This window comes from Astatotilapia calliptera, chromosome 15 (assembly GCF_900246225.1).
Source record: "Astatotilapia calliptera chromosome 15, fAstCal1.2, whole genome shotgun sequence".
Taxonomy (NCBI): domain Eukaryota; kingdom Metazoa; phylum Chordata; class Actinopteri; order Cichliformes; family Cichlidae; genus Astatotilapia; species Astatotilapia calliptera.
In genome coordinates, this window is record NC_039316.1 from 12345963 (window position 1) to 12366744 (window position 20782).

The 20782-nt window shown below is 41.6% G+C and overlaps 2 protein-coding genes across 4 annotated transcripts; both read right to left on the bottom strand.

Annotated features, from left to right (window-relative positions):
- Positions 1-715: 715 nt before the first annotated feature.
- Positions 716-6391, bottom strand: slc30a1a (solute carrier family 30 member 1a). Of its 2 annotated transcripts, XM_026143193.1 has the most exons (3): positions 5289-6391; positions 4427-5218; positions 716-2298 (listed from the first exon to the last, which is right to left on the bottom strand). In XM_026143193.1, the coding sequence occupies exons 2-3, from the start codon at positions 4998-5000 to the stop codon at positions 1406-1408; spliced, it is 1467 nt and encodes a 488-aa protein (XP_025998978.1). In that variant the 5' UTR covers positions 5001-5218; positions 5289-6391; the 3' UTR covers positions 716-1405. The 2 variants fall into 2 exon arrangements, with proteins under 2 accessions (XP_025998978.1, XP_025998977.1); XM_026143192.1 differs by having other exon boundaries at positions 4427-6391.
- Positions 6392-6829: 438 nt separating this feature from the next.
- On the bottom strand, positions 6830-13952 carry nek2 (NIMA-related kinase 2). 2 transcript variants are annotated; one of them, XM_026142318.1, is made up of 9 exons: positions 13607-13952; positions 10373-10590; positions 10040-10280; positions 9797-9879; positions 9570-9696; positions 8575-8809; positions 7833-7887; positions 7632-7708; positions 6830-7374 (listed from the first exon to the last, which is right to left on the bottom strand). In XM_026142318.1, exons 1-9 carry the CDS (start codon positions 13700-13702, stop codon positions 7166-7168), a joined length of 1341 nt encoding a protein of 446 aa, XP_025998103.1. In that variant the 5' UTR covers positions 13703-13952; the 3' UTR covers positions 6830-7165. The 2 variants fall into 2 exon arrangements, with proteins under 2 accessions (XP_025998103.1, XP_025998104.1); XM_026142319.1 differs by lacking the exon at positions 13607-13952 and adding an exon at positions 10741-10825.
- Positions 13953-20782: the final 6830 nt, after the last annotated feature.

Sequence of the window (20782 nt, forward strand, 5' to 3'; positions counted from 1 at the left end):
AGTTCAGCAAACAACCAGCTCGGCTCAGCTGTCCACAGCAGAGGACACACAGAGCTATATGATGAGTCATTCCCCCACACACTGTCATGAGTAATATAGTAGGATACCAGCAGACGCTGGTAAGCAGCAACTAGAGCTCTTAGTGGAGCTGTTAAAAAGTCGAACACCAGGTCTCAGTTTGGTCATGCAGACAACACAGAAGGTCCTGGATATATAGATATTTAAAATTAAAAAAAAAAAAAAAAAAAAAAAAAAAAAAAAAACCTCCCTCAGCATGGATTGTGACAAGGTGCCGAACACATTCATGAGGGTTTTTAAAACCCAACAGGCCAACAGAAAGCTTTCCGGTACAAATTCAGACGGAGGTTTCACTAAATGGCGAACAGTGCTCGTTTCTTTGCAACTCTCTGGCTTGCGAGGCATCGAAATTTAAGAATAAACGTTTATTTAATTAATTAGGTGACTGTGCCACTGCGAGAAGTCCTGTTACACCGAGTCGACTATGCTTAGTGCCATATTGCAACAGTTTTCTTTAATTAAAAGGCAAGGTGAGAGAGGTGTTGGTACGGCTTTTGTATCCAGCTAACGACTGCAATTAAATCCGAGTCAAGGCCAGACGAAAACGTCTGAGAAACAAAATCATTATAAAAACATCACACCTGGAAAAAAAACTGAATTCAGCATAGATGGTCTGTCAAAAGATTTCAAGAAGAGAGAAAAGAGAAAAAATAAATGTTTATCATCCAAACTAAACATTACAAACAGCATCTACAGAGAATAGATCATTTCTAATAACTTAGGTACATAAATTATTATGCAATACAATACTATTCCATCTGGAGGCCAGAGGGTAAAGAAAATAGGTCTGCTTGAAGCCTACACAAAAAAACAGGAAGGTAGACTCTTTTCCAGCAGGTCCATAGGCTAAATAAATAACCTAGTGATGTGTGTGCTGTGTGTCCATTTGGAGGAGGGAATGTCCCTCTGATCCCTTCGGTCCACTGAGAAGCTTTGGCACAGAAACACCATGAGACGAGATGAGACATCACAACACGGTGCTAATGACGCTCATGCAGGCCTTGATCCAGTACTAGTGGAGATGAGGTCAGTGCAACCCAACATGCATCGCAACCATACCCTCATACTGCCAGAGCCACAGACAACAAGGGAGGGACTGAGTGGCGGAGGAGAGGCTTGGGGGGGTTGAACTAATGCTCAATGTATGAACATGGGAGGGAGTGAAAGGGGTTCAGGCGTGTAGATGGGCAATAATCGAAAATAAAAGGACCTATCGGGGGAAATGATTAAGCCACAAAAAGTACAGCTTCCTGCAAATGATGATGATGTTTTTGCTCAAAGTGGAGGTTTTCTTGCTTCTCCTCTGCTCTTCTCCACACCCTTCATCTCACAGAGATGACTCCACTTCTCTGGCAATCCTGACCTCAGCCTCAGACCCAGGGCACACCTGAACTACGACCCCCGCCGCCTCTGAAGTCTCACTGATCACCTCCAGGTTTGAAGCGACTGCAGCCTTCTTGTCAGAGCCAGTGTTCTGTTTGTCCGCAGCGCCGCAGCATAGCTTGGGAGCGCACTGAGTCCGACAGGAGAGCTCGCACAGGGAGTCTCGAGACTCTGAGCTGAACGTGACAAACTCGGGCTGGATGGTGGTGGCGTGGATGCCCTCGTTGTGGAAGAAGTCCTTGATGCGTTTGGCCACCTCCATGTAAGATGTGGGGTCGTGGCATTTGATGTGCGCCGTGGCGATGATGCGGCTTCCGGCCAGCTGCCAGATGTGCAGCTCGTGGATGGCCAGGACGCCGTCCAGGCTCAGCAGACGCTCGTTGAGCCGGTGCATGTTGATCTGCTTGGGCACGGTCTGCAGCAGGATGAGGGCCGACTCTTTGAGGAGAGGGTAGGTAGTGTACAGCAGGATGCTCACCATGATGATGCACAGCGTGGGATCAAGGTAAAGAACCCAGCAGGGGCCGGCGAACTTCATGGTCGGCACAGTTGGACCCACGTGCAGATCGACAACGGTGTTGTTGTCATGGTAATGGTCAGCGGAGTGGCTGTTGACGCACGGATTCACGCACTTCTCACCTTTGATGCAGGGCTGCCACACAAAGGTGAATATTACAGCGTTGACCACTACGATGACGGAGCCCAGGGCGTCGCCCAGCACATGCAGGAAGACCCCGCGCATGTTGAGCTGCGATGACGAGTCGTGGTCGGGATCCATCTCCTCATAGTGGGTGTTTCCATTCATCTGCACCTCTGTGCTGCCTTTACAGCTGATTTCTAAAGATTAAAAAGGGAAAACAGAGATTAGTTTGGAACAGTTAAATAATCAAATGGACTTTGACACACAGGTTTCACACAAATTATATAGACCAGGGTTTATCCTACATAAAGAAGCATGTGTTTCCCACACACCCTGAAAGAAGATTTTATCTGGGGCTAACAGGTTTGTTAGTATTTAATATACTAAACCATAATAACACAGTTTAGGTTATCAAATTGTAAGAAATTGCAAGGACTAAGGTAACACAGTCCCTTTGTCTAGACTGACTGTACCCCCCACCCCACCCCACGGGCCCATTCTGAGCATGGGGACTATGCACACTGAATGATTGTTAATCATATAGTTAAGATGGGGGGGGGGGGGGGAATCATGTCACCTGACAACAGAATTCTGTGCATTGTCCTGTTGTTTTTGGTCATGTGATAAGAAAACATGTATTCAGTTTTGAATAAAATTAAACCCCACTTTCCAACACCGTCAAAAACTCCCAGTGAACCCTACTCGGTTTTGTTTTTCTCCTGGTAAAAACTCTGGATGCCATCAAATGGCAGCCAGCTGTTAAATACAATGCCATTATTAAGAGCGAAAGGGGAAAAGTTCATGTGAAACTACATACAATGTTGCAGATTTCACTGCTGAAGACTTCATCTTGTGACTGAATCTGCGCTATATAACTGCCCAAGGCCACACTCAGGAAAACAACATGCCAGATGACCAAAGAAAAAAACCTAAACGCAGCAAAATGCTGCTCAGTAATTCACATTAGGCAAATTCAGTTAGTAATGGCAGGCAACACACTCTAAGCTGGGGCAACGGCACCTGAGCAACGATGGCTCGCTTCCATCCCAGGGACCAAGCTGGTCTATTCATCAGTGGCTAATGGTGTGTCTGGGGCTGTCGACTCCACAGCTACACTGATGTATGGCCCAGTAACAGCAATCAGTGCATGGAGGGGCGGGGGATATAACCCCCATTTATTGAAACTGGCAGGGTCTAACAGTGCGGGGGGAAGAATAAATGAGTTTCTGTATGTTTAACCCTTCAGTTAGACTGACCAGCAGAAAGGGCCACGGAAGCTCTCCAGTGCTGCTGTGAAACTTTTTAACTGACATGCAGACACCAACATGAGGTTATCAGTACAATCAACTTGTCTGGTAAGAAGCGTTTAATGTAACAAAAATGTATGGTGGACAAGCTGATTGTCCAGCTGCTGCCCCACTTTGGCCTTTGACCGGTTTTTCTTCCACTCAATACCTTGTAGAAGCACAATTAAATTAAGAAGAAGCTAAAATAAAAGCTGCCTGTATGCAGATGAGTTTGTTTTGCTTCTGATTCCTTGCTGATAGCTGACAGCCAGGTGAGTGTAAAGGGGGGGGCACCTACTTCACTGCATTTATTTTTAAGCTTTAGTTACTAATTATTTAGCAGATAAGGTAACTCACTAAGCCAGGGGTGCCCAATCCCGGTCCTCGAGAGCTACCGTCCTGCAGCTTTTAGATGCATCCTTGTTCCCACACACCCAAATCAAATGAATGGCTTGTTATCAGGCCTTTGCCAAACATGATGGCATGCTGAAGAGGTAATCAAACCATTTGATTCAGCTGTGTTGGAGTAGGGATGCATCTAAAAGCTGCAGGATAGTAGCTCTTGAGGACTGGGATTGGGCAGCCCTGCACTAAGCTCTTCAGGGGGTCAGGAGACTTTACAAGGATCCCACTATAAGTTTTAAATACCGGCCCAAGCTACAGTCAGTGTGGAAATTCAGGTAAAAACTTAAAATCGAGTTCAGTTTGACTCAGCTGTGTCAGTCAGAAACTTCTCGTTATCATTATTTAGAAGCCAGAGTGAAACCTGAGGCTTTACCCAGGAATGTCACCAACACGGAGACCATGTTTCCAAGGATAGAATAACCCAACAAATATGAGACGCCAAACACATATGTCAAGAAAAACCCCAATACGGATTAGTCACTTGGGCAGTTCTCAGGGCAGGCTGATGCACTGTTACACAATCTGGAGTGCTAACAGTGAAGATAAAGACTGGCACATGTATCCAGATTAATGGTGAGATAGTGAGGGTGGACTGTCCATTTCAAAACTAAAGCACCAACAACTCATTGCTCACCATTTCTTGGTCTCCCATCGCCTGGGCTGTTGTGATTTCCCACCAAGTTGTTGGTCTCCTCTCCCGAAGACCCGTTTCCAGCCTTCGAGTTCTTGCTCGTTTTGCCCCGCTTATTCTTACTCCCATGAGAGTGCCCTCCGTGAGAGTGTCCGTGGCCTCCGCCCGCGTGGCCGTGGAACAAGCAGAGCCCCAGCAGGTTAACCAGAAGCCCCGCGGCACCGACCCCGGCCACCACCACTGGAGACTCGATCTCGTGGGGCTCGGTGAAACGCTCGACCGCCTCCAGGACGATGGTGAAGCACAGCGCCGTGAGAAAGACGGCATTGACCAGAGCCCCCATCACCTCCGCTCGGATCCAGCCGAAGGTGTTCTTGTTGGTCGCCTGGGTTTTTTCCGCGAACCGAACCGCCACTAGAGCCACGACGAGTGCGATGACATCCGACAGCATATGGAAGGAGTCCGACAGCATTGACAGGGACGAGGTCATCCGACTGACCACCACTTCCACGATGAAAAACCCAAAAGTCAATGATAGCATGCACAGCAGCCGGGCACGATTGGGTTCGCAAGCCATTTTTCCTTCCTCACAGTCGATTCAAGTTTAAGTTAGCGTTGAAGAAATCAGCAGGTTTGAGAAAGCCCAAGAAATCCCCACGACATCCGCTGGTTGGCTTTCCCGTTTAACTCCGGGCTACGTTAAGCTAGCTTGGCTCCCTGAGACAATACGATCGCTGGTAATATCATCCGCGTAAAACACTCTTATTCGGCGACGGCAGCAACACTCGGCTATATCTGAGGACAAACACACACCGAATCAATTGGCGATTAAAAAATGATTCAGCAACCGTATAAATACCAGCACCTTCCTCGCTCGTTTTGCCGACGAGCTCCGCTTTGCAGACGGCTGAAACTTTGCACCCGAGCCGGTAAACTTTCCACACGGAACACGGCACATAGCGGGACACGCCTACTACGATTTCCGTTGGTCGACGAGCTACAGAGAGGAACGTAATTGGTCACGTTCTGCAACTCTTGCAAGTAGGCGGCGCAAAGAAGCCAAACAACGGTGGTTGCTACGCACGCTAATGGCAATTGTAATATCGCGATGAGGTCCGTAACTGATTCGTAAATCTTGGCGTTTCAGCTGAAACCAGGTGACTGCGAAGAATCACAGAAACTGAGCCCTTATCAGTAAAAACACTTTTTTATACAATCAGTGGTCTTTACTCAGCTTTTAATCACGGAAAAATCCCTAAATTTACTGATGTTCCAACTACACACTATAATTGCTTCCTTTATTTTATATTTTATTTTCCAAATGTCCGTATACTTACGCTGTAAAATGATTTAATTTTACATTAAGTTAAATAGTTGCCCCCCCCCCTCCAAGAAAAAACCAACCAAACAAGCAAACACAAAAAAACTCAGTAATCAAGCCAGTAAGCTACCAGCTTCAATGGAAATAAAGACAGATGTAACAATAAATTACATCTAATCTGCTACTTACTCAAAGCAAAGGCTTGTTTGCAAATTGCATTTTAATATCTTTTCATGGAAAAGTGATGACCCCTTGTGGGAGCTAGTGTTATATAAAAACAATTCCATTACTATGAAAATGATCAGCCCAGCCTGTAACTTCTCTTTTTCATATACATCTATTGCTACGCTAGTGTGAAAAACCACAGGAGAAACTAGTTTTGGCCCAACTTAGACCCACTACAGTCTGTATACATATGAAATATAGCATATTGCATAACAGCCCTGTGATAGACCCCAGGGCAGATTCTTTTTTTGTGGCCGGGCAAACAGATTTATCCCTGTTAAAGTAACATAGACAGCTGTAATGTCTCTAGGCAACAAACAAGAGAAGCACACATTTCCCCACAAACTGAGTGGAGTAAGAATTCCTCATTTATCAGTCATGTTTGCTTGTTGATATATCAAGTATACACATATTAGAGCAGGGGTGGGGAACTCCAGGCCTCAAGAGCTGGTGTCCTGCAGGTTTCTCACCCTGGGTCATCACACCTGAATCAAATGATTAATTCATTACCAGGCCTCTGGGGAACTTCGAGACATGTTAAGGAAGTAATTTGGCCACTTAAATCAGCTGTGTTGGATTAAGGACATATCTAACACCTACAGGACACCGGCCCTCGAGGCCTAGAGTTCAACACCTGTGATCTAGACCCTCTACACCACTTACTGTACAGGCAGCAGAACATCTTCTCTAACTGAAGGATTCAGTTCCACTGCCACCAGAACACCTCTCAGACCACATCCTCTTTCCTTCTATAATACAGCATATCTGTTTGGCAGATACTAAAATTATTACATCATTTCAACTGCTATATAAAAAAAAACAAAAAAAAACAAAAAAACCCAAATGGTATAGAACAAGTATTTATCATCACATCATGCCTACTTTAATGTAGTAATGAATATAATCACTTTGTTTATTGACGTCACAGGATCATGTCATTCCACATAGTCTCCCTTCTTCTAGAGATGTCTCTAAAGAAGGTCTACAGCCATAAATACAGCAAAAAACTATACACAGTACATTGATAATCGCATTAGCTGCCCAAGATAACACACTCACTCATCAGGCTACATAAAAATAAGACAGTAACACACACACACACACATTCACTGCACTTCCACAGCTACACATGAACATTTTCATCCAGTTGTTATGACTCCAGGCCTTCAGAAGCTTTCATGGTCACACCTGTGCGATCAGCGCAGGCCGAGGATTTGCCTGCTCTTGAGCTGGCACATCTTCTCCATTTCACTCAGAGCTTTGCTCCGCTGGGCCGCTGCCTGCAGCCTCTTCAGCAGCACCAGCTCCTGGGACGGCGCGCTCTGCAGAGCATCGGGCCGCTGGTTCTCTTTGCTCTCGCCAGCAAAGTGGACCTTCTTCTTACCCGGAGAGAGGTTCTCCGCATCTAGACCAAAACAGTCACGTAAACTTGTTAACAAATCACAATCTCAACAGCTGTGATTCTGAGGTGTGTCGTGTGAGCTTTTAGAACTGCAACTTTTTAAAAATAATTTCTTTATTGTTGTATAAAAAAAAATAAAATACATTTGATCCAAAGTCATTCACATTGTCGACACATGCGTTAAAACACACGTTAAAAGTAAACTGCTCAGCTCTGGTCTTGGTTCAGTAAGTTCAGAAGTCTTTGCTGGATTCCCATACCTATGTCTTTGTCATAGATCGGTGTCGTGTCCCTGTGGTGCTGTAGGCGGCTGTAATTCTTCAGCAAACTCTCCGCTCTGAAGCGGTTGATTCAAAATAAAGGGAAAAAAATTAAAATCAGCTGGAAAGACTGCCAAAGAATGGTTAGAATGAAAAAAAATGAATTGCTTAAATCATTTCTATCTTAAAAGTTTTTTTTACCGCACGAGCTTCTCATTTGCAAGTCGTTCACGAACACACAGCTCCTGCTCTCTTCCTGTAATTAAAAGACAAAAATGGACAGTTTCAGTTTGGGAATTTATCCCTCACTTTTCAAGAAAGTACACCCTCTTTCAAGTCTAAACACCAGGACATCCCTCAGAGGGTCTTAAAAATCAGGTAATATTTAAAAGGTTTCATTATGTCTGCACATGTAAAATCTTAGAATGAAAAGAGGAGGCATTTTATCATAGCTGTGTGTGACTAACAATCTCTTATTTCCACATATTTCTGGACACACACACACACACACACACACACACACACACACACACACACACAGAGCTAGGAGCTGTAGGTGTAGAAGTAGGTCATCGTTTGGTTGCGACACCCCAAGCAACATGAACAAACCTGTTCCATCCACACAGGTTTCTTCAACTACACTTCCACCCTCTTAGCAAGATGTACCTAGTACTTTCTATGGTATTACTCAACTTTACTTATTGCTGCCAATGTGAAAACAAGTCCATAAACATGAGATAATACTGATGAGTCCTCTTTGCAGAAGAGGATGTTCCTGTTAGAAGTAGCCTCTTCAAACTGATGTAAATCAAATATTTCTCTACTAAAAATACAATACACAGTTTTTCTAATTTCTCCCAAAATCTAGGCCAGACTACAGCAACACTGACAGACATATGCTTGAGGTATGTGCGGCTCAAAGCAGGGCTTAAAAAGGTCTTACTCTCCAGCTGCTCCTCACGTTCTTTCAGTGCTTGTTCTCGGTCCCGCAGCGCCTGCTCCTTCAGTCTGATCTCCGTGGCCGAGGCGTGCGCCGTCTCTGCCGGTTTGTGGAGAGGAACATCAGAATCAGCTGATCTCCTTTGGAGTCGCGACTGTGCCTTCCTCTGCTCCTCAGCAACCGCCTCGCTCAGCAGGCTGCTCTGGAGAATAGATTCTACAGAAGGTCTCAAATAGTCCTGCCAAGAGAAGGGGCCCATAAATGAAACATAAATAGCCTTTTTTGTTCCTGCCAATGTGGTGCTAGTGTCGCTGCCACTGCCAGTGGTTTCATTTTGAGAACTAGTTCCCATTTCCACAAGTTTGAGGTCCAGTTATTATGTAATGCTGCTAGCAGAGGCTAGGGTAATATCTGTTGGCACTTTAAGGGTGGAAATGCCCCGAACCCATTCCAGATCAGACGCCAGCATCACGTCGGTGCAAAACCTTAGACCGCATAAAAGATGGATGTAGCCACCATGACATCCCAATCCACATGTCAAGTGTCCTTGGACAAGATACTGAACAACAAATTGGCCCAGTTCAGGATCTACCGAAGAGTGAGCAAGCGTGAGAAAGTTAGAAAAAGCACCTAAAGGCACCGTATGAATGTGTGTGAGAATGGGTGAATGTGGGTGGTGGTAAAAAGTGCTTAGAGTGCTCATTTAACTAGAATTTACAAAATTAACTTCACGTTTTATTCAGTGACCTAAAACTAGCACTTGAGTCCATAAAGTCATGGGAAAGTAGTTACTGAGGGCCAGTTTGCCATGGAAGGCACTAAAACTAGAGCAGTTGCCCCCTGCAGGCTGTTAGAAAGAATGCAAGGTTTGAAGTATTTCTGCACAGACTTCCCCTCTTCCAGATGTGGACACATGGTCCATCTTTTATACCATCTAAAATAATCAGATAGCTCAGGCACCATATCATGTAAATTTTAAAAATAAATTCAATTCCAACCTTTAAGTTGAGCATTTTGCCGAGCAGAGTGTTCAGCTCCTCAGAGTACCGGTACGGGATCCTTCTGAATTTGCCCTCTCTGATCTTTTCTGCCAGCTCTTTTTGGTTGTAAGCAGTAAAAGGAGGCCTGGAGAGGAAAAAGAAAAATGCAGGAAAAACTGCAAGATCTGCTGCCTAACAGTTTGCAGTGGGGAAATCAGCTAAAGTGGAACAGCTGGAAAACTTACGATAAGGCACAGAGTTCGTAGAGCAGACATCCCAGAGACCAAATATCAGACTTCTCGTTGTATGACATCCGGTTTATTTGTTCCTGACAGAAAAAAAAAAAAGAGATTATATTTGTCCCCATTTTTTTTTAATCATGAAGTAAAACAAAGATTAACAAACAAGAATAAAATCAAAAGTTCAGGCAAGGAAAGTTGTAAGCTCAGATTAAACACTTCAAACTCCAGCAGCATGAAGCCACTCACTGGAGACATGTAGTACGGCGTCCCGACAAACGTCTTTGCAAAGCTGGTGTCATGGTTCAGGATCCTCGCCAGGCCAAAGTCGCCCAGTTTGACATTCTGCTTGATGTCGAGGAAGATGTTGGCTGGTTTCAGGTCCCGATGAAGGACTGTGGCCCTGCCGTCACTCCGCCTGTGACACTCCTTCAGGGCCAACGTGAGCTGGGCCATGACTCGCAGGATGAACTGCTCCTCCAAATAGCGCCTGTCAAGGTAAAAAAAACACATGCATACACCGATGAAGGGAAAGGATTCACCAGCATGCAACCGTCAGTATCATTTAGCATTCAACCCCACCTCTCCTTGATGCAGCGGCTGATGAGACTGGATAGGTCGCCGCCTTCGCAGTACTCCATGACAATGTACAGAGTGGTGTTTGTCCGGTCTATGATGCGGTCGTAGTACCTCACTATATTTGGGTGTTTGAGCTCCCTCAGCAGGTTCACCTCTGACACCAGCATCTGCTTCTCACCCTCTGCCATGGTGCCATAATCCAGCTCCTTCCACACCAGGATCTACGATACAAACCAGCTTTGAATTAACCAGAATTACAGAGATAAAAGTCAAAGAACCGTGGTTATCTGAATCAGAGATCAGAGAATGTCCTTCCATAAAGGCCAGTGTCGTAAGAAGACAAGTGGAAGCTATGGAAAAGTAAAGCTAACTCGGGCAACTTGTCTTTATTCTAGAACACGGGTGGGGGAACGCTAGGCTTCAAGGGCTGGTGTCCTGCAGGTTTTAGATGTGTCCTTGATCCAACACAGCTGATTCAAATGGCTAAATGACCTCATCAACATGTCTCCAAGTTCTCCAGAGGCCTGGTAATGAACTAATCATTTGATTCAGGTGTGTTGATCCAGGGTGATATCTAAAACCTGCAGAACACCAGCCCTTGAGGCTTGAGTTCCCAACTCCTGCCCTAGAAGAATAGAATAGAATTCAACTTTATTGTCATTGCACATGCACAGGGCAACGAAATGCAGTTTGCATCCATCCAGAAGTGCTTTAGTGATATAGATATATTACAATATATATTAGCAATAATATAGATGTGAGTATATTACAGAAATGGGTCTATTATGGTATGTTATAATGTACACGGTATGAAGTATGTTGTGAATATTGTATAACTATAAGTATGTACAGGCTGTAGTGAGTACAAGCTATGTACAGGCTATGAACAGGATATAAATATGAAAAACTATACAGAATATGAAATAAATAACTTTACAGAAATCTGAGATATACAGCTATACAGAAATGGGAACTATGCAAGTTGTAAACAGTTGTAGGATTAAAGATTATCGAATGTACAGAATGATTATTTACACAGAGCTATACAGTAGTGCAGTTAAGATAAGTGAGGGTGTAGATAGTTTCTAGAGAGGCTATATAAAGTGCTAGTGGTTGTGAGTGGTGGTTCAGTCCATGTTATTATTGTGTGTTTGAGGGTACAGTTGTCCATTGTGGGTAGGGATGGGTATCGTTTAGGTTTTATCCGATACCGGTGCCAAATCGGTACTTTTGAAACGGTGCCGGTGCTTAAACGGTGCTCGAACCGGTGCTTAAAGAATGGAGAACACAAACTTTGTCCAAAATCCTCTCATGTTCAGCTGTTTCCCACTTTTTCTTTGGTCATTTTAGCCTTTTTGTCCAGGGTGAAGGGAGTATCTGCCATCAAACAAGAGGACAGCCGCATGTAGCTATGATGATGTTTGCTAGTTCACCTTACATGCATTAATGTAATAACGTGGTTAGCCTACTCAACGTAAATTACACTCGAACAACATTAAGCGACTCACGCAGAGAAGAACGGCTGCTGCTGCATCATCATCCTCATCATTTCTGCTACACTGGCAGGGCTAGGGGCCAGGACTCTCCTCTTCGTGTTTTTGGGGGATGTTGCTCCGGGTCCGATAACTGGCAACCCACCCAACGTGCACAGTGTGAGGTCTTGCAGCAAGCTATCAAATACGGCGCATTTCTCGGCTTTTAAAAAAAACGCTATGCGTCGCCAGGTGTTTCATCGGATTCGAGGTGTTACCTCCTTTGACAGTATCACAGTATCAGCTTAAAGCACTTGTTGCTGCTGAGTTTGCATATTTTGCTGTGAAGTACAGCCAGACTTTTGACCGCTTCGCCTTGGGCATTTTTAATCTGTAGCTCTGCTCTAACTGAACGTACGTACCTGGCCCCGCCTACTATCCTGGGAAACGTAAAATGATTGGCTAGAAGTGTATCACAGCTCAGGAAAAAAAAAGCACCGAAATAAAGCACCGAAATGTGCGCTGCTTTTCGGTCTGGTTACTACCGTTTATGTCAGAACCGGTGCCATCATGGCACCGGACACCGGTACCCATCCCTAATTGTGGGTGTGTGTATGTTCAGTCCATGAGTTTAATGTGGGTCAGATGTCAGGAGGCAGAGAAGGATAAACTGCATACAATGTCTTAATGTACAATCAAATGTATTATGTTATGAATTGAGTTATGAAATGCTCCTTAAAATAGGGACGGCATTTAAACACGTCACTGTTGCCAATGGCTATAAAACCAGAAAAACAGGCTTTACTGTCAGACACAAACGTAAATAATAACTGATTACAGCACAGCAGGAAGAGTATTAGGTAAATACAGGAATTTACACAATACAGACCTTAAAAAGGGCCTCTGGGGGGGTGACTATATAGCAAGGCCAATCACAATCAAGGATTTCGGCACCAGTATACTCTTGTGGGATATTGATCTGGGCCCTGTGCTCACTGTCTGAGAAGCCTTGGAGAACTTGTGCTGTCTGTAACATCATTCAGCATGACCAGTGTGGTGCTGGGTGAGTAAGGGTCTGTGGAGGTATATCCATGAAGGGACTGCCATTAGGTATTGGGATGAAATCCTGGGTTCCTCCTGCCATTCAAACTACTGGGTACATTTTGGCAAAATCTACACATTATTTTTTACTTTGAGTTTCAGGGTCTTTAAATTAAGCCCTCCAAAGGTAAATCATTTAATAATTTTCACTTTTGTCAAGGGATCTGGCATCATTTTATTGCTAATGCATTACACAGTCTATATGAGTGTAAATATCCAACATGTTTATCTCCCCATTGAGAGCTGATGTATTTTCAAAGTAACCCTTGACCCAAAGAAAGGAATTTCCTTCATTGGAATAATTAAGTTACCAACAACAACAAACGTTTAAAAAAAAAAAAAAAAGATGAAGTCAGTAAAATAAAATAGTAAAACATAAATATCTAATATCAATATAAAAATTAACATAAAATATTAAGTCATTAATAACTGACCTTTTTAATCTAACGCTGCTCATTTTTAAGGTCCACATTATAAGCTAACAGCTTACATTTTCAAAATTTCTGTAACGCTACAGGCAGGTAGCTACTTGTTAGCGGTTTGAAATAAAGTTTATTGAGGTGGGGGGAGGAAAAAAAACATGACTGCGACAATATTGCCTCGCGGACTCACGGACAGCAGGTGAGTTTAACCCACAGGTATGCGGGAAGTGTGTTTTACTCACCTTTCTGTCAGCTTTTCTCTTTATTTTCTGGCACCTTCCATATGAACCGGAGCCTATAGTGTGCAGCACCTCGTAGTCCTCCACCCGGGACGGCATGCTGATTTGTAACCGATTCTAACGTTCAAAACTTACCGGACTGGCGTCACCGTCAGCTAACGGCAACGTAAATATAAACCGGAAGTAGTGTCCTTCAACACAGGCTCTCAGTTTAATCCTAAACCGCCTTTTATGTCTATGTATATGTTTAAATGGTCATTTCCTTATATTTCTTTCCTCTATCGTGTACTCGTGTGTTAACTACCAAAACAGGAAGTGATTACTCTCTGTTTAAATTGGTGCCGAAATCCTTGATTGTGATTGGCCTTGCTCGCGCAGCTGATTGGCAGCCGATTGGTCAGCGCAGAGACGCAACTTGTGAGGTTGCTAAGCGCCGGAGTACCGCGAGAGTTGAGCGGGTAGACGACGCGCAGGAGTTGTGCTCCACGAGGTGGCGCCAGAATCGCATGGTCCGGGTGAGCGCAACCGCGGGTTTGGGAGCCGGCATCTGCGCAGCGTGAAGGTAAACGGGGTCAGGAAATTCATTTATTCAGGAAAATTGAATTTTACGATGGTTGTATTTTTTTTATATACAAAAGACGGAACTGGGATTTGCCATTGATTTTGAAATGTATTTCTCTCTGAAGTGGAAGGAGATAGTATGCACAGTTTTTTTTTGTGTATATTGAAAAGAAGAATGCGGTTTTAGTAACGTGTGGCCCGACATATGAATGACACCTCAGCAGCACTGCCGGTTTTGAGCTCCCAATAAGATTACATTTCTCTTTCACAACCCAGCTTTATTAGAATTCATATATATAATACAATTGTAATTATAGGGAGAAAGATAAAACCCTTTTATACTGTTTTGCAGAGATATAGGGGGATCTAAAAATTGTCTTTTTAAAAAAAAGACACATAATAACAAAATGTAGTATTTCTTTAACTTTTTCTGCAGAATATTTATTGAAAATCATTGGAGAATTAATATATTTACTGGCAGTTTTTAGTGTTTATGTAATTCTGTTAGGTTAGTATGACATTGATTCTTTTATTTTCTACATGTAAGGTATGCACAATTTAAAATATGTAAAGACAAAAAATTTTTACTTGCTTGACAAAAGCTTCTGTTTACCTCTTGGGCTTGTCTTTTGTACTGGGGGACTGGGATTTATGGTTTTACAAGGAACAGCAGGAGTAGCTCTCTAGAATATTAATCATGCAAAGAAGGGAACAGCTCGATAAGATATCCATAACAAAGGATCGAGTAACATTTTTTTTAAGGCTATGTGGAATCATTGGAAAACCTAAATGAGGTCTGAAGCAGTCTGAACGATCAAATTAAAAACATGCATCTGTGTAAATGTTTGCCATCTCTGAAGTTGGGGGAGAATCATCTTCGGGGACACAAAAAGGTCACCGACTGTTAGTGCCCGAGACTGCATATGTTAAAAGCTGGTAGTCGTCTTATTGTCACTGGTCATTTGATTTGACCAGCAGGACCTCCTGAAGAGTCGCCATCTGAGAGCGGCAACACGAGCGACCTCTCACTCTGCTCTCACTTGCATATGTCCTACAGACAGTCTGCTCTGACCGACTGGCGCTGACGGAGAAGAGGGAGGGAAAAGAAAAAAAAAGGTGGTAGTGGCAACTCAAATTGCCATCCACATGTTTTTGTTTGTTTGTTTTTTACACAAACAAATAATAATAATAATAATAATAATAATAATAATTGTGGTACTGCACGAGGAAGGAATTATATCATATATATATATATATATATATATATATATATATATATATATATATATATGGAAGGTCCTCATATCACATGTGTGAGGACAGGGAGACAGTGGTCAGGGTAAGAGTGACAGATGGGTTCAAGGTGGGGGTGGGATTACATCAGGGATCGGCTCTGAGCCCCTTCTTCTTGTTTGCTGTGGTGACAGACAGGTTGGCAGATGAGGTCGGGTAGCAGGGTCCGTGGACAATGATGTTTGCAGATGACATTGTGATCTATAGTAAAAGTAGGGAGCAGGTGGAGAAGATCCTGGAGAGGTGGAGGTATGCTTTGGAGAGAAGAGGAATAACGTAGTAGGTAGAAGTAGAAGCAAGACAGAATACATGTCTGTGAATGAGCGGGAGACAGGTGGAAAGGTGAAGCTACAAGAAGTAGAAACAGAAGAAGGTGGATGGTTTAAATATCTGGGCTTAGGTATGCAAAACCCAGGAGAGTCCTATTCTCGGTGTAAAGAGCATTGTCTTTAATTAAAGCAGGAAAAAATAAGAGCGAATCATTAGCAGACAAAGACCAAATTTTGGACGTTTTTTCAAGCTGACGGAATCATAACTGGACAATGTTTTTTACTTCAGCATTAAAGCTGAGTGTCAAAAATCACTCCAAGGTTTCGAGAGAACTGCTTGACATCTTTGGTCACTGAGCTATCCTTTCTGTGGACAAGATTTGAATTTTAGAAACTTATGAGATACTCAGCATTTGATATCACTTATAGGCATTTTTTATTATTTGTTTTTTGGAAAATGTGTTTGTGGCGTGATGTGTTTTTTGTATTTATTTATTTATTTATTTATTTTTAGATATTTTAGTCTAATTCACTTTGTCAAACAGGTTGTATTTATGTGATTTCTTGATTCAACAGGTCTGCCAGTAATCAGGACTGGGTGTAGCGAGTGAAACTGAATTCAGGTTTCCAAAGAAAAAGTAGTTAATCACAGTTAATGATTTAACAAGAGGGGCAAAGACTTTTTCACATAGGGCCAAGTAGGTTTAGATAGCTTTATTTCCCCTTAATCGATGAGGGAAAAAAAGCATGTTTTATTTACTCAGGTTATCTTTATCTAATATTAAAATTTGTTTGATGATTTCAGTGTGACCAACATAAAAAAAGGAAGAAGAAAAAAAGGAAAACAAAGTGGGCTAAGGATGGAGCCTTGAGGAATGCAACAATTAAAATTGGCAACAGAGACGCCACAGAAAAGGTTTTGTTCAATGAGTAGGAGCCTACGAACTTTTTTTTTTTTTAGAGCAGATCCCTTAATCCCAATTCATGATTTACTAAGAAATTGATTCAAAAACTGCATAATTTAATTCATTCCTCAGATTTCTTATCGATGTGATCTTGTTATCAGCCTATATTCTCATTTTCATAATTTTGACATCCACTTTAGTGATGGGTCGTTCGCGAACGAAATGGCTCTTAGAGCCGGGTCTTTGACGTGAACGACGCGCTCTCTCTCTCTCGCACTTTTTCCGCTTCACTCCGCATGCGAGCCTTGTGCTTTACGCTGGGCAGAGGGGGGAGGGGCGGTAGTTACACTGAGTAGCACAGGAACAGAGCCGGAGGGAGAGAGAGAGAAAGAGAGCCAGGGACAACAACGTCACATTAGAAAGGTATAGTAATCATCCACAACTATTTTCGGTTGCAGATGATAAAGGATTCAGAAAGTTTATTCATGCAGGCCCATATGACAGAGAATATGCATCTTCTTTTTGTTTTCATATTTTAATTGATATTTAATTGTGTTGTGGTTTGCAGTGTTTTGTGTTGTTTCACTTTAAATTTGTAAAAGGAAAAAGCTGAAGATTTAAATAGTTAAAAGTTGAAATGTGAATAGTTGATTTTTGTATTATATGATTTATTTATTACATTTTATGTGGAGTGAATAAATAAAAGTATATTTACGGTGGCCCCTAGAGACAAAGCACGTACAAACTTCAAATCACGTACAAACTCTGAAGCACGTACAAACCCTGAAGCACGTACAAACTCCAAAACACGTACAAACTCCAAAACACGTAAAAACACGTACAAACTCCGAAGCAAGTAAAAAGTCAGAAGCACATAAAAAGTCAGAAGCATATAGAAACTCAAAACACGTACAAAAGACAACAGAAGTGCTCCAGGATGCTGGGCGCAGTGTTGAGCTTTTGTTACCTAGTGGCTACACAAGCCAGCAAGTACCAACGACCGGATTTGGTGTGTGGTAGTAACAGGTAAATGAACTTTTTTTTTTTTTTAATTATTTGAATATATATGAATGCTTGTGTATAAATACACAAACAACACACATATGCTTTCAATTGTGTAATTTAAGTGATCTAGTAGCTCTGCTTTGGAAGTTCAGTTCATGCTAGAAATGTGTTTTGGAGTTTGTACGTGTTTTGTCTCTAGGGGCCACCGCATATATTTATATATAAACATATATAAATAAAACCACTTTTTTTAACGTTAGTAATTCCTTTTGTGCATAATTTTATATTATTGTTAATAATAAATTAATTAAAGCAACAAAACAACCTGAAGAGCCGGTTCAGAGCCGAAAGAGCCGGCTCTTTTTAGCGAGCCGAAACGAAAGAGCCCGATCTCTAAAAAGAGCCGGAAATCCCATCACTAATCCACTTCACTCAGAACATGGCTTGAATAAGATCTTCCTGTATTTTTATTTCAACTTTATTCATCACAAATAAATAAAAGTAACTGTCATAAATGTATTAAACAGAATTATATAGACTAAGATATGTAAGTGTGTTATAGAAACCAAAATTGTTTCAACACTGTAATAAAGTCAAATATATTTTTAAAAATAGAATAATGACAAAACAAGAATACCAAATATAGCTTAATAAGTAACAGTAAAAACATAAAATGTGGAACATAATACAGTAAGTGGATATGTTTTTGAACATATTTTAATTTAAAAAGCTAAAGCAATAAAATGTAATTAAATTAAAGGCTCGGAGGTTCAGTATACAGAAACTGTACAATGTGGTGCTAAAACACATTATTAAAAGGGTTTAAACTACATAAAAGGGAGGAAAAACATGAAAGAGACTGTGCAAGAAGCTTTTCTAAATCTAACAAAAGTAAAAAGTCAATTCAAATGAAATAAATGATAAATAATTTCAGAAAGACAAGACGCATGAATTATAGAGGTTTGGTTTTCTCTTGGTCCCTTTAATTTCCCTGCGTTCGATAAAAGCTGATTTCGGAGTTTAGCAGTGATGTGTGATCTTATAGAAATTAGTTGTTATACCATCTGGTCCCGGTGAGCGATCAGATGCCATGCTCTTAATAGCAAAATCAAATTCTTCTATAGTTAGGTCTTTATCACAAATTTCTCTAAAATTATCATCAATTACTGGAATCCAATTACTGATTTTGTCAAAGAAGGAGGTGACATTTTGTTCTGAGTATGAAGACTTATAAAGGTTACTGTAAAAAGTAAATACTTCATTTGAAATGCGTTTAGGGTCTGTACATTCCTCTCCGTTGATTATTAGGTTACATATTGAATTATATTCTTGTCTACGTTTTTCTAGATTGCAAAAATAGGCAGTGTTCTTTTCACCCTCTTTTATCCACTTGGCTTTGGGTCGCAAATAAGCAGCCTTGGCTCTATAAAGGTATATTTCGTCCAATTTAGATTGTAAATTATTAATTTTTCCTTTTTCTTCCTCAGTCCAATTCAATTTGCCATAAAGATTCATAAGTTCTTTTACTACATTTGATTCCTCTTCTTTCCTTTGTCTGTTTAACTTTTTACCAAATGCAATTGAGGTTTTTTTGATTCTAAATTTAAGATATTCCCATTTGAGTATCGGTGTATTGATGGCTTCATCATTCTGGATATCTAAAATTAATTTTTTAATAGAATTACAATACTCCTCATTTCTCAGCATCTGACAATTAAATTTCCAATAATCCTTAAATGTGTTGTTTTGGTCTTTGCTTTGTAGACTTAGAATAATGGCGCAATGGTCACTTAAGGGACTGTTAGAGATGACTGTTTCCTTAACATATTGTAAAATTGAGTTGGATACCAACCAATAATCAATATGTGACCTGCTTTGACCATTAGGTTTGTGCCAGGTGAATTGTTTTACATCTTCGTTTAACAATCTCCATACATCTATTAATTTAGTATCATTAGCGAATTTTTCAAATATTGGGTTTTTATGTTCTCTTGAAAATTTTGAAGGCCATCTATCCAACCATTCATCAGGAGTCACATTGAAATCACCTCCAACTACTATATAATCAGTAGGGAATTTGGTATAAAGTTCCTTTATAAGTGTAGAAATTTGATGCAGAAGGTTCTTATTCTCTTGATCATTGTTGTATCCATAAACATTAACCAAAATAATCAGAGTATTATCAGTATTTAACACACAGGCAACCCAATATCCATCTTTGTCTGCCATGTTGCACAAAAACCTACCAGGACATCTGTTGAAACAAATAGCAACCCCAGCCGACCTGTTTGTACCATGACTAAAAAAAAAATTTATCTCCCCATTGTTGTGACCAAAATTTCACATCAGATTTCTCAGAATGAGTTTCCTGGAGGAAAAAACAATTTGCCTGTTGCCCCTTGCAGAACAGAAAAACAGCTTTGCGCTTAATTGAGTCTTTAAGTCCCCTTGTGTTAAAGGGGAAAAAAAAAGAAATATTAGTTTTTAATTGGAACACATGAACAGCTTTAAAGAGGAAGTTTAGGAGATGGAGTAGGAAAATCTTGAGGTAAAAGTCCCATCATCCGAAATGTTCCACTGTATATTCCTTTCGTAGTCAGATGTCAGCCCATACCTGGAGTCTCTACCCTGATGCGTTTGCCTTCTATGAAACCAAAAGGGCCCCTGAAGCCTGCAGCCTTGCCTTCCTTCCGAGCCTGGTCGATTTTTGGCCACAATGCTTGTCTGGATCTCCAGTCCTCTGGGGTCAGGTCTTCAGCAAAGCGGATGCCTTCTTCTTTGCACACGGGAGAAGCCTTTGTTCGCCTCCAGATGTCATCTCTCACAGCACGTCTCACAAACAGAATAATGATTTGTCGATGCTTATTCTCCACCGCTCTTCCCACTCTGTGGACAACATCAACTGCTTCTTCCATCTTCATCTTTGGGTCCAGAGTAATCCTTCCTAGAAGTTCCACCACTTCTTCTCTGATATTTTCATTTGTTTTCTCCTTTTTCCCTTTGATACGGAGACACCATCTTCTTTTGTATCTTTCCTGGCTCAATACACGATCTTTAATATCGTCATTATCTTTTTTTGATTGATTCAATCTCTTATTCCAGGTGTTTTATTTTCTTTTTGCATTCTTGCAGCTCCTCTATATTAA